At 41.0% G+C, this 18642-nt stretch overlaps 1 protein-coding gene across 1 annotated transcript; it reads left to right on the top strand.

The window, feature by feature from the left end:
- Positions 1-363: 363 nt before the first annotated feature.
- Positions 364-3237, top strand: LOC131219308 (UDP-glycosyltransferase 83A1-like). Its single transcript, XM_058214370.1, has 2 exons — positions 364-879; positions 1955-3237. Exons 1-2 carry the CDS (start codon positions 399-401, stop codon positions 2842-2844), a joined length of 1371 nt encoding a protein of 456 aa, XP_058070353.1. The 5' UTR covers positions 364-398; the 3' UTR covers positions 2845-3237.
- The last annotated feature ends 15405 nt before the right edge of the window (positions 3238-18642 follow it).

Here is an 18642-nt window from a genome sequence, read left to right as displayed (position 1 = left end):
TTTGTTGACAAAACATAAAATGATCTGAAAAGAGGGATGGACGGCGTGGATAAACCGATACATCATAGTGGGCCCTCCCACAGAACTGCCCTTTCGTGGCTAGAGACGGGCGGGGTAAGACGCAATCCGCGTCCATAGCAACCATTGAAACTTTAGCAATACGTCAGAGCCTCGATTAATGGGAAGAGTGCTTGTCACGTGGTAACTTGAACGGCAAGGACTTGACAATGCGTTGATGAAAGTGACAGGAGATAGAAAGCATTGGATCCGGTCATACATGGTGAGTTATCTATAGGTACAAACTCTTCACATTGGATATCAGCCACCGAAACCAAATCCCCCATACAAGTAGGACGAGGAGCAAGAGAGGTTCTTACTAATTGCAAAGGGTGTTGGTCATGGAAAAGCCGCACGCCCTAGTCGTGCCATACCCGGCGCAAGGTCATGTCATACCCTTCATGGAGCTCTCTCATTGCTTGATGGATCATGGGTTCAAGATCACATTCGTGAATACTGAGTTCAATCACGCCCGCGTAGTGGCCGCACTGCCGAAGATGGGCAGAGTGCAGGAGCAGATCCGTCTGGTTTCAATTCCAGATGGGATGGCACCAGGTGAAGACCGGAATGACTTGGGCAAGCAATGTGCGAGTATTTTACGTGTCATGCCCCATGGTTTAGAAGCGCTGATTCGTAAGATCAATGAGTCTGATCATGATAAGATCTCATGCATCATTGCAGACGGGACCATGGGATGGGCAGTGGAAGTTGCTGTGAAGATGGGGATCCGTGCAGCTGCGGTTTGGACTGTGACAGTGAGCCTTTGTGCCTTACTGTTTCACATTCCGAAGCTGATCGAGGACGGAATCATCGACACGGACGGTAAGACCATAGTATAGAAACTAGGCAAGTCATTTCGAAATTCACTTTGTTTAAGATTTTCAAGCTTGCTCGAGTGCTGAAAATAAAAATTATCTTGCTGGTTTTCTATTTATGCAATTAATAACAAGGTTTAAATTATGGGCCGCACGGTGTAGACCAGATTTGTTCATAAATGATACATATGCATCAGCCCTCAGTGGTCCAAAACCGTCTGATGAGTAGCAATATATTAAAGCCCGAGTAGGTTGAAATATAATTCTAAACTTTGATAACTCAACTCAGCTCAACTGAGTCAACTCAATTTGACTAACGAGATCTCAAGGAAAGTGTTTTGTTATTTTTTTTTTGGTTTGTTGGTGGGTTTTAGCTATTGTGGGGGTTACGATTCCTTTTGAAAGAAAAAAAGAAAAAAGAAAAAAAAGAAAAAGAAGTTGTTCCTATGTCAGGTGGAGCATCAGTGAGGCCAGGGCCTCATTTAGTGTTTGGGGGTGTTATTTGTTCGGGGTATGATAGGTGGGCCGTAGCTTTATTTCTTGCTAGGGCTGGCCAGAATGTATACGCTGGCTGTTGAGCACTGTTTATATATGAATTATCTTTTTCAAAAAAATAACCTGACATTACTCCTAGAGAATGTCACTTTTGGCATGTAAATTGGTTTTTCTCTATAAAAATCAAGTGGCTAGTGAACACTTTGATTACTTTGATTGTTTTTAATATTTTACGTGTTAACAACTAAAAGTCCAATTATCCAAATTCAGCGTTTGTTTGTTTGTTTTTGTGTGTGTGTGTGTTTGTTTGTTTGGTTTCAATAACTAAATTAAGTGTACATACGTGGCTCACTTAAATCTATGTGTGCTGCTGTTGATGAGTTTACTGCCCTGATTTCTCTAATATGCTATGCTTATATTTTATACCACGTGATGAATGGTCCAGATTCCTTGCATGCTTGACATCCAACTATGGGAACTATGCCTGACATGGTAGCCATGATGGAGGGCCCCACTTGTACAAATACCCTGGAAAATAAAATCTCTATATATGTAATAGATCCTAACCGTGATTGAATATTTCGCAGGATTTCCAACAACACAGCAAATGATCAAACTCTCCCCAACCATGCCACAGTTCAACACCACTCAGCTAGTGTGGCTCTTCGTCGGTGACCGTGACGCGCAACGGTCCCTCTTCCGATACTTACACGAATGCACCCAAGCTGCAAAATTGGCCAACTGGCTTCTTTGCAACTCATTCTACGAGATTGAGCCATCCGCCTGTGAGTTGGTTCCAAACATCCGGCTCATCGGCCCTCTTCTAGCAGGAAGACGGCTTGGGCGGCTCGAAGGGAACTTCTGGCCTGAAGACCCCACTTGCCTAAGCTGGCTTGACGAACAGCCTCCCCGCTCAGTAGTCTACATTGCCTTTGGCAGCTTTACTATCTTCAACCGACGTCAATTCCACGAACTGGCACTTGGACTCGAACTTTCCAACCGTTCATTCCTATGGGTAGTGCGGCCAGACCTCACCGACGGACCATCGGATGCCTACCCAGATGGCTTTGAAGCTAGAGTCGCGGGTCGTGGGCGAATTGTTGGATGGTCACCTCAACAAAAGGTGCTGGCCCACCCTTCGATTTCCTGCTTCTTGACTCATTGCGGGTGGAACTCGACCATGGAGGGGATGAGTAATGGAGTTCCTTTCTTGTGCTGGCCTTACTTTGGTGACCAGCTCCAAAACCAAATATACATTTCTGATGTTTGGAAGGTTGGGTTGCACCTGAAACACGATTCCAGTGGGATCATACCAAGAGAAGAGATTAAGGGAAAGCTGGATGAATTGCTTGGTGATGAGGGTATAAGAGCGAGATCTTTAGAGCTCAAGCAGACTGCCCGAAAGAATGTTGCCGAAGGAGGATCTTCGTTTAAGAATTTCAACGATTTCATTGAAGCAATCAAGTTAGAGAAGTGATTAGCATGAATCGCGCAAATATAACAGAGATGGGCCATTCATTAGGTGGGTGCCACCGTGAACAAGCAGCAAGTAAAATCAAGCTGATTAACTCCTCGCTGGGGCTACAAATGTGTGGGAAGAATGAAAAAAGATGAGCAACAGTCTATATTGAACGCACATGTGTGGTTCACCTGATGTTTGAGCCTTCTTTATTATTATTATGTTTTTTTAATCCATGGCATATTTAAAGACTTTCAATCTGCTGGACTCAATGTGGATGGTGAACACGGACCATTTGTAATATTTCAAGAACAATCCATCTTTCTCATGCGCACGTAGGCCACTTGACTAGATCTTGATCCGTATTTCTTGAACATGCTATTTTGCCCCAAAGGGTGCATTATTAGGTCATACTGTGAAAATACATCTCTAGCTAGGATCTACGTGCACCAACCAAGAATACATGAGCACTAACTTGTGTTTGCCATTAATACTGGTACTGGAACCTCACCGGAGATGGAGAATGATGCCATCGGATCTTCCTCTTCTCCTTCACACACCACGGATAGGGAAAACGCCATTCCCACAAGGAAATTCGGGGACCACGCATTCTTCTTATTAGTTCTTAGGTCGATAGTATGTTGGGGGACCATGGAATCACACCGTGATGAATCAAGTAAAGTAATTCAATCGCACCAAATAAGCACAGCGCAAACACTCCAAATATTAACATGGAAAACCCTTTGCGGGAAAAAAAAACTGCGGCACAAAGCGATGGATATCACTATGAAAGTAAAAATTACAAAGAGAGATCTTACCTGATTCAAATAACCTCGAATCTCACCCTTACTACACCCTTTGAAGCTCTTAGATGATTTAGAAACCATAGAATACTCTCCCAATCCCGTTTACATCCATATTTATAAGCCAAGAAGAAATCCCAAATGAAATCGAAAACAAATCCCGCAAAATAGCAGTTCTGCGTAAATCTATGCCGATTGATAGCATCGAACACACTTTGATGTCATTGAAACTTATCATTCGATCGCATCAAACCAATGTCGATGGCATCGAACTAACACCCAAACTGTATAAAGACAAAACTAGAAAAATCTGATTTTCTTTGATTGCATCGAGCCATCTTCGATGTCATCGAACTGAACTTCGATGTTATCGAACCATCTTCGATAGCATTGAAAAAGTACCCAGTTAGTTCAGCGACCAACTAGAGAAAATTCGAAAAATTTTGATGGGATCGTGCACTGTTTGATGTCATTGAAGGTAACATCGAACAGTCTGTCGATGGTATCGATAGGCCCTATAACCGAATCGATTTAAGACATCAATTACAACAATTTCTGTAATGTCTTCAATCATCAAACATCTAACTTCTTGTCCTCTTCTCTTTTCTCTTTCTTGCATCATAGCTTCATCAACGCTTCTCATGTACACTTTGTCTTCCTTTTATGCCTTCGCCAAGCCTAGAGAAGGCATACAGAACTTGAACTTCTCTATAGTAACCACCTTGTGAGCAAGTCTGCTGAATTCACGCTCATGTGAATTTTCTCCAGAGTCACGTCTCCTTCCTCAAACACCTGTCGGATAAAATGGTGATGAATATCAATATATTTAGTATGTGAATGATAAATAGAATTTTTAGGCAAATTGATAGCGCTCTCACTGTCACAATTAACCGGCATGGCTTACTGCTAAAGCCTCAACTAATTTATCATGCATCTCAACCAAACACCTTCCTTAAACGCTTCTATCATTGCCATATACTCATCTTCGGTCATGGAAAGAGTCATCATGGACTAAATTTTCAACATCCAACTAATCACTCCACCTGCAAGTCAAACGAGTAACATAAAGTCGACTTTCTAGAATTCATACTGCCTGCGCAATCTAAATCCATATACCCTACCAACTTTACCCTTTTTTTCTCAAAAGTTAAGACATAGTCTTTGTACCTCAAATGTATCGAAGAAACCATTTCACCGCCTTTCAATGTTGTTTGCGTGGTTTGGCATGTATTTGCTCATGACACAGATTGCCTGTGAAATATCTAATCTTGTACAGACTACGAAATATATTAAATTGCTATCGCATTCGAATAAGGCACATGAGACATGTCCCGCTTTTCCTCATTAGATTTAGGACATTATTCTGAGGAAAGCTAGAAGTGAGCCGTGTAGGGAATGTTCATGGACTTTACCTTATCCATCCGATACTTGATCAACACATTTTCAAGGTATTCTACTTATAATAATCAAAGCATGTTCTTCTTCCTGTCTCTATGAATATTTATGCCAAGAACCCTCTTTGCAACCCCCAGATTTGTCATCTCAAATGTCACTAATAATCAAGTCTTTAGTACATCGATATCTGACATGTTATGACTGGTGATTAACATGCCATCAACATACAATACCAGGATGATGAACTTGCCATCACTTAGTGTCTTGTAATAGACATAATGATTATATTCACTCTTAGTAAATTCTTACTCAAAATAAAAGAATCAAAATTTTTATACCACTGCCTAAGCGACTGTTTCAGGCCGTACGATGACCTCATTAACCTGCAAATATTTTTCTCTACCCATTTAACTTCGTACCCCTTAGGTTGCTTTATTAAGATCCGCTCTTCCAATTCCTCGTGTAGGAATGTAGTCTTCACGTCCATTTGTTCCAACTCGATATCATATTGGACGACCAACACCAACACGAATCTGATAGATAGCTTCTTAATCACTGGTACGAATATCTCTGTGAAGTCAATTCCTTTTCTCTAAGCGTAATCCTTCATTACCTTCCTTACTTTACATCTATCCGATTTCCTTTTGAATAACCACTTGCATCTGATCGCTTTTTAGCCCACTAGAAGCTCTACTGGCTCCTATGTGTTGATTTGTACAAAGAGTTCATTTCATCGTCCATAACCACCTTCCACTTTTAAGCATTAGGCATATCAAGAACCTCTTAAATTATAGATGTGTCCCCCTCATCTGTAATGAGGGCATATGTGATATTAGAGTCGTCCTTATATCTCATTGGTAACCTTCGACTCGCGGTGGATTTCTCCTAGGTGGCTGCTTTACCTCTTCCTGTCCCTATGTTTGTGTATCTGTCTTTGCCTGAGTATCACCTGTGTCAATATGAACGTCTACGACCAACATTTCTAGTTCCTTTTGCTTCTCATGGTCATTCTTACGAAATAGGGAGCTTTCGTCGAATTTGAAGTCACGACTAGTGATAATTTTCAGAGTGACCTTATCATATAACCTGTAACCCTTCACACCAACACCATGGCCAATATAGATATACTTTTTGGCTCTATGGTCTAGCTTGTCTTTATCAATTGATGCTACATGAGATTAAGCCTCACAACCAAATATGCGCAAATCTAAGTAGTCAACCTTATGACCACTCCATATTTCATCTAGTATCTTACAATCAATTGTCGTAGAAGGGGACCAGTTCACCAATAAGAAGTCGTGTTGGCCTCAATCCATAGGTCTTTGCCCAACCCGACATTACTTAACATGCATTGAGCCCTCTCCAAGAAAGTCCGATTCATCCGCTCAGCAACGCCATTTTGTTCAGTGTGTGGTGCACTGTGTTGTTCCTAATGATCCATTTATCTTTACAATATTCATTAAACTTAGTGGAAGTAAATTTATCACCATTGTCAGTCCTTACAACCTTTATTTTTCTCCCTAATTATTTTTCCACCATTTCCTTTCATTGTTTGAAGGTGGTGAAAACTTCGGATTTATGTTTCATTAAGTAAACCCAAACTTTCTAAGAGTAGTCGTTAATGAATGAGACAAACCATGAAGTCCCTCCAGCGAAAACTTCTGGTGATGGCTCCCATACGTCAGAGTGCACATAATTAAGAACTTCCTTACATACATGTTTTCCTCTAGTGATGGCCCCCATACGTCAGAGTGCACATAATTAAGCACTTCCTTACATACATGTTTTCCACTAGTGATGGCCCCCATACGTCAGAGTGCACATAATATAGATTATTTACTATATATACAATACTCGCATATATCTAAATCAAAATTATTAAAAGTTGGAATCAAACAACTATTAGAAAATACCTTCATGCCCATGTGGCCCAAACGAGCACGCCACATACGTGCAGACGTGGAATTCATAACAGTCATTGTTGCTACACCTACTGAAGTGCTCCCTAATCAACCCCATAAAGGTTTGTTTGTCTCTCCACTCTCATAACCATGAGTCTCCCTTTTTGAAACTTTAAGGATACCAATAAGACTGGTGAACTTGCTCCCTATTACCTCGAGTGCACTGAGAGAAATTAAACTCTTCTTCATATCAGGAACACGCCTGACCTCAGTCAAAGTATGCTCCATCCTATTAGACATCTTGATACACACCGTACCAACAACCACAACTTTATAGGCATTATCATTGCCAATAAACACATGTCCACCGTCACACTACCTATAACTAGCGAACCAACTTCGATGATGAGTCATGTGATTTGTGTTCACAACGCCAAATGTAGGGTCGTGATGTAGTAATAATCTCAATAAGACTGAGGACGAATCCACAGGGACGAAACTTGTATATTTCTGAAATTAACTAGAAGTAGAAATAGAAAAAGATGTAAAACTAATTCTGAAGTATTTGAGAGAGTAATTGTGAATATAGTAATTAAAACTAAGAATTTAAAGGTGGAACTAGGGTGCCAAGGATCCAATTGTAGTAATCAGGGAGCCCTCTTGCTTGATTCAAGTAACACAATTAAAATTGGAGTCCTATCGTATCTAATTGGAAAATATATTAATAAAACCTAATATAAACTTCTATTGACTTAATTCTTAATGAAGGAGAACTATGATAATTGGCAGGGATTGCATCACCAAACCATGCCCAAGAGACAATAAAAAAACAACAGGATTTACCAATCCCATAATCTCAAAGCAGGAGAATTGTGAAGATTAGGAAGGATTCCATCACCCTACTATGCTTAAGAGACGATGGTGAACAACAGGACTTACTAGTTTTACAATTTCAAATCAAGAAAAGAAGATACTCAAAGTTATTACAAATATACTATAATTTGAGTTACAATAAACCATTAAAAATTGAAAGTATTCCTTAAATACTAAATTAGAATCCATAGAGTTCAACATAAACATGAATTAAATCAAGAGAATTATCCCATCACGCTACAAGCTTCACCTTTTAGTCCCAACTAAGAGGTTTAGCCAACCATAGACATGATTGGATCTAAACCCTAGAAGAAAGCATGAAAACAACTAAGGAATAAGAAAAAAACTCTTGGCGATGGCTTCTCCACCCTTTTGCTCCACTCTTTAAACCCTAGAAGATGCCTATGAACATCCTAGGGAGTCCTATTTATAGTTGTGGAACTTTAACTTTCGCACCTAGTTACAAAACTTTAGAAACCGCCTCAAATTTATGTAATTTGCTAAAATAGACTTCACTCTGCATAGTTTTCCAAAATAGACTTCACTCTGCACAATTTTACAAAATGACCCAGAGTTTCAGACTATGCTTTTTCAGGACGATTTCAGGATTTCTTTTCTTCAATTTAAATCTTTGATTCTCTTCATTCCTCACTTGGTTTTCTTGGATCTTTTGCATGTGAATTCTTTAATCTTGGTCTCCTAAGATCCATCCCTTGCCTTGGTGATTCTCGAACATCAAATCAATGATTTTAGCACCATTTTCAATCTTGGCTCTTAAATTCACCTTGCAACACAAACATGAGTAAAATAGAACATTAAACATTATCATGTTCATAAAACCATGATATAAATGGGGGATAATATGCAATATTTGACCCTTAACAATATGAATCCTTTTTGTTAAGGATCCACTCATCTCTACAATTATCGTACAAGTTTTCGATTATGGACACTAGCAATACATCAAATTCGGGATGTTACAATGCACCAAAATCAACGGTTAAGGGGCTGATTTATCAATTGGATCACTTTTACAATGATCTAAGGGCCAAAATTTAACATGTATGGTTAATTTATGATACATAGGCATGGTATAAAATTTCACATCAAGCGGATCGTGAGGACCATGTGATTTAGAATTCAGGGGTCTAGATTAATGGCATTTTCGTAATTATTACTGATATGAGATTTTTGGAAAATCTAATGGTTCTACATTATTATAGGCATGTTTCTAAGTAATTCTTAGAAAAAGAATTTATATCTAAATGTAACGCCCTGAAAATCGAGGGTCGAACAGAAACTTGACTCCCGAGTTCCAACGCATCACTTATGCTATATAAATAATGATGATTAAATGTTATCCATATTAGTACATTAAATATGAATGGGATTACACCAAATCAACATTCATACTCTAGAGATGATTTGATTATGCAAGCGGAAGACTATGTTAAATATATAAAGCACATAAGTGATTGTAAGTCCCTAGAGTATGAACATGATACCGAGTTAAACAATTACATGTATAGTTCCAAAATATACAAAATGACAAGTGTGATGCTTAACTAATTCGTATCCCTGTAGTCCCGTCGATGCAACTCCAGGTCTACATAGACTCGCCAGAGAGTTGCATATAGGAGAACTCTTCGTCGTCATAGAAGGCCGGCTCCGACTAGTAAGCCTCGCCATCATCTGAAACTACAACAGAATCTAGTTGGTGTTTTAAAACATCGTCCCAGAGTGGGAGTGAGTGATCAACTCAGTGGAGCTATAAGGCAAAGGTTAAAATGTTATCAATTCAGTCAAGCAATAATGATAAAGCAATACAACAATCATGTCCTAAGTACTCTTGTTAATGCAAGGATGATATGTATTAATGATGCATGCCCTCGCCTGTACTCCCTCAGCGACACCATCTCATGATCGCACATGTTATTCCTACTGTGCCTTCATCGCCAAATCACATGCAATACGGTGCATGATCGTGTTAGCTAAGTAATTTATTAGGCATGTTCATACAGCAGAATCGGGAAGCTAAGGTACCTCCTTTTATATCATTACCCAAACAATGATCCATCTAGGGTCATCAATCCTAGTTAATCACATACGTTAGGCAAGTTATAGGGCAATATCACCCCTGATTTAAAAACAGTGGACATGCAAGTTTTGGTCATTATGGGAGGCTCGTCACCCTAACGTAGGCCTAGTTTATACTCGAGGTTACTATGAGAAAGACTCGTCACCTTATTATAGGCCGATAGCTTGAATATAATGTCCCATACCACTGTATTCGGCTCACGAGTTTGGGTTGCTCACTGGACACTACGGGGAGAATCGTCACCCTAGCGTAGGCCGACAACTTAACCATGGTGTCCCATACCACCATGCCCGGCTCATGAGTCTTAGCGGATCATGGTATCAATGTTAAACAAGTTTTTCAATGGTAAGTGGTACCTTAGATTCAACCAGTAGTGTCTATACATGGTGAACATACATGAGACCAATCGGGTTACTTGACAAGCTCGACTAGTACGAGCGCACACTAAATTGATCGACATGGAGCGCATATTCACTCTTTGTGGCCTAACCACTGTCGATAATCACCGTACAACTCGAATTCATTGAACGTGTCCGCGGTGGCAAAACTGATTCAGCTACTCATTCGAAAGTCGTTACCAATTGCCTGGATTACATCGTAGCCCCAATCACACTCCAAAACAATAGCATTCACATATGGTAGTCATAAAAGTATTGAACAAACGATCCAAGCATTGCAACCATTTAACCATTTTATATAACACATAGTGAGCATGACATCATATATATGCATTTCATATATAAATCTCGTAATTGGATTTAGGTTACAAGAAGGAATCTAGACCTATAGCTAAGGTAGTTGAGAATCTTATCTCAACACTCTTATAAAATATATTTAAATAAGCATTTTCTCATTCAGGCATTTTATCAAACACTTTGACTATACATATCAACATACATGTAATAATTTTTCATAACATATATTGTAGCAAATCCTTTCAAAAGGAGTTACCACACATACAACAATCATGTATTCTTAATCAATAATTATGGCAAGTACAAATCATGATTCCATATTCATTCAAATATTTCAACAAACACATGAAATGTCTTATATTCAACATAGTTCATATATATGTATAATACATGGAAAGCATCGCATTTAAGTACATGTGACAGTAATCAAGTTAGTCATAAATCACTAACTGACATTGAAAGCCTTGAAAACCCTAACTTAAATGTTTATAGTCTGCACCTTTCGTCGGTATGCCGATTATGAACTCAATTCATACACTACGCCTTTGTTTATAGCACAACGGCTACCTATAACATGAAATAGGTTAGCTATTTCACCGATCTACCTATTTGGATACCTAAAACAGATTAGAGTTAAGATTCTTTACCCAAAAATGAAGTCAAAATCACCGGTATAGCGATACAGAAGAGGGGAATCAGCACGTGGAGTGGCGGGAATGAATCCCAGCAACCAACCACGACTCTCTCTCACTTCTCCTCACTCTTTCCTTCTCTTTTCTCTCTTCTCTCTCCTAGGGTTTAGGGAATTCGTATGGAATGAGAGAGAGATGGGTTAAGACCCTTATATAGGCCCAGAACTGATGTCAATGGCCCCAAGGCCATGGTATACTTAGGTTATAGCCAAAAGTCGTCTGTTTTGGGCCAACGGAACTCATCTAGAGGTCCATTGCTTGCACACGGTCTGAAGAAAGTTCCTTGGCAATGGATCTATGCTAGGTTAAGATTTTGGTCCAATCGAATTTGTGGATCGACCGTGGAGGACCAGTTTCAGTTCAACGACTATCGTGACTCGATCAAGGCCATAAGTACACTGACCTGTGTAGGGAAATTTTCCTGATCCAAGGGTGTAGTTGAGTCAGAATTGACGGTCTGAAACCTTTAGTTTGGCCTGCAAGCGAACAACCCAATTCACTTAAGTTTGAGTTCATTCTCTAAAGATATTCGCATTTTTTACACACTTCGCTCTGAGTTCAAGTTGTACGTTTCTGGATACTATTTAGACCTGATTTCTGAGATGGTCGTCAAGCCCAGTAAGGTGGTCATAACCATATAGCTTCGTATTAATCAGACTTTTGACGTGCGGTCTAGGTCCGATACGGAGTCTTAAGATATTCCCGAGAGCAACTGGGTTTTGAGATTGATCCTACGTTTTTAGGTAATGTAGAGTTAGCGATTCTACTAGCTTTAGGTCTTGCAGTTCATATAGAAAGTGGTTCAAGCTAATTTACTAATTAATTCAATTTAGCAATTAATTAATTTTCGTCTAATTTCCAAAGGATTCAGTCCTTAGTGATTTCTCCTTGAGGTGTTACTCAGGTCATTATACAAATTTTTTCGAGATGTTATAATCTACCCCCTTAACGAAAAATTTTGTCTTCGAAATTAGTACCTTTTCGTACTCCTCGAGAATTTGAGGGTAGTTCTTGCGGACCTCGACTTCTGTTTCCCAAGTAGCCTCTTCCTTAGTGTGATACGTCCATAATACCTTCACAAGCAAGATGACCTTACTGCGCAGTGCCTGTTCCTTCCTGTTTAAAATACGCGTTGGTCGCAATACATAAGTAGCATCCTCACTCAATTATACTTGCTCCCATTTAATAATGTGGGAAGGGTCAGGAACGTATTTCTTCAGCATCGATAAGTGAAATATGTTGTGCATGCCTGCGAGTGGTGTGGGCAAAGCAAGGTGGTACGCTACCACACCCACTCGGTGTAAGACCCATATCCTAGACCGTACCATTCCATAGACTTCTGCGGTCTTTCTGGTCAAATTTTGACAACATTCGACCCTTAACCGATATTTGCACGCGACCCTGCATTACACGCCGTCAACCTGATTCGACTCAAACTGAGACTTGTACCCTTGCAACCGCACCGTCACCGCGGTTCCGATGCCGCGTCTTGCGTGCCGATCCGATACTCTGGCCAAGAGATGCGGGCCAGCGCTCGGTGTGAGGAAAACGCCGCGTGTGCGAATTCTGAGAGAATCTCTATGACTTGTCACATCAATTAATCAATTCCATCATGTTAAGTATGTGTCAAGTACACATTACCTTTCACCCATTCCCAAGCAACCCCCAAAGTCAAAAGTTTCTTACACAAGCTCATACTTTTCTTACACCAAAAACTACAAAAGTCAAAAAGTTCTTACACCCATCAATCACCACATCCATCACTCCATTACTCCATCACCCATCTCTCTTTACAACCCTCTCTCTCCTTCATTTTCAAATCACAATCCAAGCAACCCAAAAACCTCCATACGTCTAAGCTCTTCCACTCCAAGAGAGCCACAAGTGTGGCCCACCTTTCCTACCCTTTCATCTCCCATCTCAACCATCCAAACCTCATCTCCTCCGTTGGAATCAAAGCTAAGGAGCAAAGGAAGCCAAGGGAGCAAGAAGAAGGCGGTGGGTGATTTTAAATTTTGTCTTTCATTTATTTGTTTGATTTAAGGGTCCATATCTATTGGGACCCACCTTGATGTAGCCTTTGTATCAAAGAGGGGCCCATAGTGGCGGGGCCCCTCCATCCTCACTGATGTCTCTCTCTCTCTCTCTTGTGTATGATGGCTTGTGGCCCACCTTGATGTATGATATCATCCACCCGCCACCCATCCAAAACGGTGTGGCCCGCCTTGATCATGCCCTTTTAAATCGGTGCCATCCATCCGTTTTATCTAGGTCATCCGGTGGGCCTAGATGATAAGAAACACAAATATCAGACCCATCTAAATCAAGTGGGCCACATCTGTGTGGGACCCACCTTGATTTTTATTAGAACACCGTCCATCCAGCATCCCTGGACGCTGGACGTGTTGACTGTGGTAAGAACCGACAGTGCTGTGTACTCACAACAGCATTGCCTTTTTGGGCTTTTGGGTGTGTCACGTGTACCGGCTCCACCTTGACGTATACATCAAATCCACGCCGTCCATCCTATTCCTTGGCTCATTTTAGGTGTTGAGCTGAAAAATGAGGTCAATCCGATAATCAGGCAGTCCATATCATAGAAAACTGTGCTTACTTACTGTTCAAGGATGTTAGGACCCACCCTGCTGTTTCTATACACGAAAATGCCCCCGATATTGGGCTTGTTGGGTGTGTTTTGGGCCCTAGAATCCATTGGACAGAGTGGATTCTCAAGACGTGGGCCCCACATGTGAAATACTGCAGGAAAATAAAAAAAGATGCAGCAGCAGCAGGCGCTGTTGCTGTCAGAAGGCAACAGGCACTGCCTGCGCACTAGCGGACGGACGGACGGGCAGCAGCCCACGGGCCCAGCCGTGGGCCCCACCATGATGTATGTTGATTATCCACACCGTTCATTGGGTGGGCCACTTCCTGAAGTGAGCCCCCTCCGAAAATTAGCTTCATTCATAACTCAGGTGGCCCACACGGTAGTAAACAGTGGGGTTGAGCGTTCGCCATCGAAACCCTTTGGGCGCAGAAGTTTTAAATCATTCTGAATTTTTTTTCCTATTCACCAGGGTCTGTGGGACCCATTCACGTTATCCGTCCATTGGATGGGCCACACCATAGCGCGTGTGATGGTGGAACCCACCACACGTGTGGGGATACCCCCTACCCTGTTGCATGTGACTGTCCAGGCACGGACGCGATATATATATATATATATATATATATATATATATATATATATATATATATACATGGTGGGCCCACAGGAGTTTGCCACTTTAGCATGTCCGGCGGCTGTGACGTTCAACGGCTATGTGGCTGCTCCTCTTGGCAGCAAACACAAACATCATATAAACAGCCAAGAAGTCGTAAACATAAAAACAAAATATATAAAAAAAAAAATCACGTCCACACATATATCAACAAAGAAAATCAAATAAAAAACCACTATCATTAGTTTCAAACTAAGAAACTCATGACACAATCCAAGGCATGAAAATATCGTGTTTACTGACAATCCGTTCTCTATCTTGCTCTCTCACCTCTTCTAGAAGCCTCACTTTCAATTGTTGAGGCATGTCCTATAGCATCAAGTTTCAATGTAGGTCATCCAACCATACAACCATGTGGGTCGACTCATGGGTAGACAAAAAAATGGTAATAAAATGCAATCCACACAAAACATTCCTTGTTGAGACATTTCATCAAATAGTTAGCATGCATGACATACATGAGATTATATACACAAGTGAGGCCATTGGCAGTTTTTAAAAGGAAACATAAGGATAATTGGAGGAAAACAAACTTTGAACGCCAGGATACGGGGAACAGGAAACCGCTGTTCAGTGAGCTCCTATGCCAATGTTCTGCAAGCAGCTGAAGTGGCTGCACTTCTTCCTTCCTGAGCAGCTAGTTTAACACAAAAAAAGAAGCTAGTTCAGCACCCTAAAAATTATATCCAAAGAAATTATTATGTCGAATAACATGGATGAACACAACTATTAGGCAGAAAGTTATACAATTATAGAGGCAAATGTATTAGGAAATAAATAGCAAATGTATAAAGGCAAATGATATTTGGACCTTCTTCATTCTTCTTCTTCTCCTTCTTTCAAGTGCTCTCCAAGTCTCTCTCTCTCACTCTCACTGGTGGATGAGCTGAGATGGTGACAAGGGTTGCATGAAAGGGGTTTGGAAAACCTTGGCACAGGGTCTGCTCACCGATCAATGGTGGGTTTGCGACGAAAGAGGGTTTTGAAAACCCTAGAGAGAGAGAGAGGTCGGGAGATAAAGAGAGGGGAATGGGGCCAAAAGATGAGGGAACGCGGGAGATCGAGAGAGGGTGAGGAAACGAGGGAGATCGAGAGAGGGAGAGGGAAAGGGTGAGTGCGAGAGGGGGAGAGAGAGAGAGAGAGAGAGAGAGAGAGAGAGAGAGAGAGAGGGTGAGGGAGAGTGGGAAATAGAGAGAGGGCAAGGGAAAGGGAGAGGCTTTTGGATTTGGGGAGATGGGCGCACGCGGGATTGGGTTTTGAGAGAGAGATAGAGAGAGAGAGAGAGGGAGAGATTTGTTTTTAGAGATGGTGCATGTAGGATTGGGTTTTAGGGTGTGATGGACGACACTTTGCTTATGTATGTTATTTATCCACCCCGTGCATTCATTTTAACGAATCATTTTAAGGGTTGATACAAAAACAAGAGTCAGATCAAAGCTGTATGTGGACCACACAACATATTAACGATAGAAATTTATTTTTTATTATTTCTTATGGTGTGGTCCACTTAGACCTTCAATCTACCTACTTTTTGGGCTCATCCACTAAAATTATATATCAGAATTTATGGATGGCTTAGATAAAACACATACATTCCAATGGGCCCCATGGAGCCCCTTAAGCACCATCAATCTCTAATAAGATCCTGGTGAGGATGTAGGTTTTAACTATGGAGTAAATTTGTAGCAAACCTACTACGGTTTATATCCATAGCCAAAAACTTCCAAAGTACGTAGCCTTTGTTCAATTTTTTGGTAGTGATAACTCATCCATCTCTCGAATCATATCATCATTTAATTCAGCGGAGTGGTCTAAACACACCTCATAAGAGTTGGAAGGGTCGGTTGAAAGGGGCTCATCCTCCACATTTAAATCAGACATGTCAGATGGGTGGAGTGGTTCATTATGGTTGAAAACTTCCTGTACTTCTTAATCATTGACCTAGACCAAACTTGAGATCGATTCCAGGGAAATCTGGGCTGTACATTCATGATTATCACTCAATACTCATCATCTTCCAATTTAGTGCAGTGCACAAGTGGAGTGGGATCGTTTTCCTCACATTCTGTTTCTAGATTGGGATGAGGCTCGAATAAACTAGCTCTTCCTCCTCATTAAAACCAAGTGTGTGATGTGAGTGAAATGTGTCAGTATCATTATATTTGAAAGACACCCACATCTCTTGATCATTCCTTCAGACAGTCATCGAGATCGATTCTCGGGAAATTGAACCATATGCTCATTAACACAATCCAACTCTTCATTCTCAATTTCAGTACCCTCTACAAGCGAGTTAGGATCACTTTTCTCGCCTTGTGTTTCTGGATTAGGTTGAGGTTGGGATAAACTAGCCTCTTCCCCCTCATTGAGGTGTGACTGACATTCTAACCTAGTTGATTTAATCAATTCGATAGATTTTTCAATGTCTACGAATGATTGCAAGAGATATTGATTGAATTGCTCTTATGCATTCATGAGTTTCTGAACTGAATCTTCTTGGATCGTTTCTGGTTGGATTTTAAAGGTAGGGGATCCAAGAGAATAATCACTATGATGTGTTGCTATTTCATCTTTCAAATATCTCCGTTTCCACTATTCATAATCATATGGGTCATAGGTGGGAGAGTCTGGTGGTTGTTGATACATATTATCAACCATAATACATTCACACATAGTTCTTTTCCTGTTGGATGGTTGATAATTATCCTCATTCCAATAATCACAATGACCCCATAATCAAGTACTGTTTTCTTAATCCGTGAAGTGCAATTATCTCCCGACTATAATCACCGAAGGACTTCTTAACCAATGGAGCATCATATATTGGTTGGTTCTCAATGATATTTTCAGAAAATTTTTGAGACATAGGTTGTTTCCTATTATAATAATCATACATCCCTTCCCAATATCTCTTAGCTATTTCAGCATACTGATGTTCCCACTCTTCCATGGTGAAACCCTAATTCTGAATCTAATCCTAAAAGTGAATAAAAGAAAATTCCTATAGTAATATAGAAAGTAAGTAGAGGAGAAGTTAGAAGGAAGTTACTGTAAGACCCGTGTCCTAATCCGTACTGTTCCGTTAGCTTCCGCGGTCCTTCCGGTCAAATTCCGGCAAACTTCGCACCGTATTCAGTGTTTACGCACGATCCTAAGCCAGGTCCCGCGCACCGACGTCGGCTTGGTCCGAAAGTTATATCATAGCGACCGCGTCGTCGCCGCGGTTCCAACGCCGTGACTTGCGCACCGAACCGATACCCAGGCAAGAAGATGCCGATCAGCGTTTATTCCGAAGAAACACCGCGCGTTGCGGATTTCGAAGGAATCTCTACAATTAGTCCCATCAATCAACCATTAAAGCATCCCATACCTCAAGTACATCAACCCATCTCCACCTTTTTCAAAAGTCCACCATTCTTTCCACCTCACCACTCCTCTTTTCCAAATTTCAACAACAACCATACACCTTTTTACAATTTTCAACCCAAACCATCCCCCATCACCCCATCACCCATCATTCTCTCTTTCTCTCTCTCTCTCTCCCTTTACAACTATCTCTCTTATTCATTTTTTTCAAAAAATCCAAATCCAAGAGAGAGCACCATACGTATGAGTCCCCCATGGTGAGAAAACTTCATTTGTGAGGTCCACCTTTCCCACCCCTTCATCTCTCATCTCAACCATCCATTTCCCATCTTCCTCCATCATAGGGTAGCACAAGGAACTAAGGAAGCCAAGGGAACAAGAAGATCAAGCGGTGGGTGTTTTATAGGGTAGATTTTGATGCTTTTAAGTTGGGCCAAGTGAGGCCAACCGATCAATGGTTTGGATCTCACTTTGGACCCTAAGATGTGGCCAATGGACCACTTGGATCATCATGATCATTCCATGATGGGGCCATTCTCCATGGACCCCATCATGATGTTTATTTCTTTACATGCTTAGGGTCATCTAGACCGTCCGATTTAGTGGAGAAGGGACCTCTACCGTTGAATTTTAATTTATTAGGCCCACATGTAATGGGACCCACTTGATGTATGATTTAGTGCAAGGGAGGGCCCATAGTGCCGGGGTCCCT

Source organism: Magnolia sinica, chromosome 11 (assembly GCF_029962835.1).
Source record: "Magnolia sinica isolate HGM2019 chromosome 11, MsV1, whole genome shotgun sequence".
Classification (NCBI taxonomy): domain Eukaryota; kingdom Viridiplantae; phylum Streptophyta; class Magnoliopsida; order Magnoliales; family Magnoliaceae; genus Magnolia; species Magnolia sinica.
The sequence above is the reverse complement of the archived record's forward strand: the minus strand, read 5'-3'. Positions and strand labels throughout refer to the sequence as shown.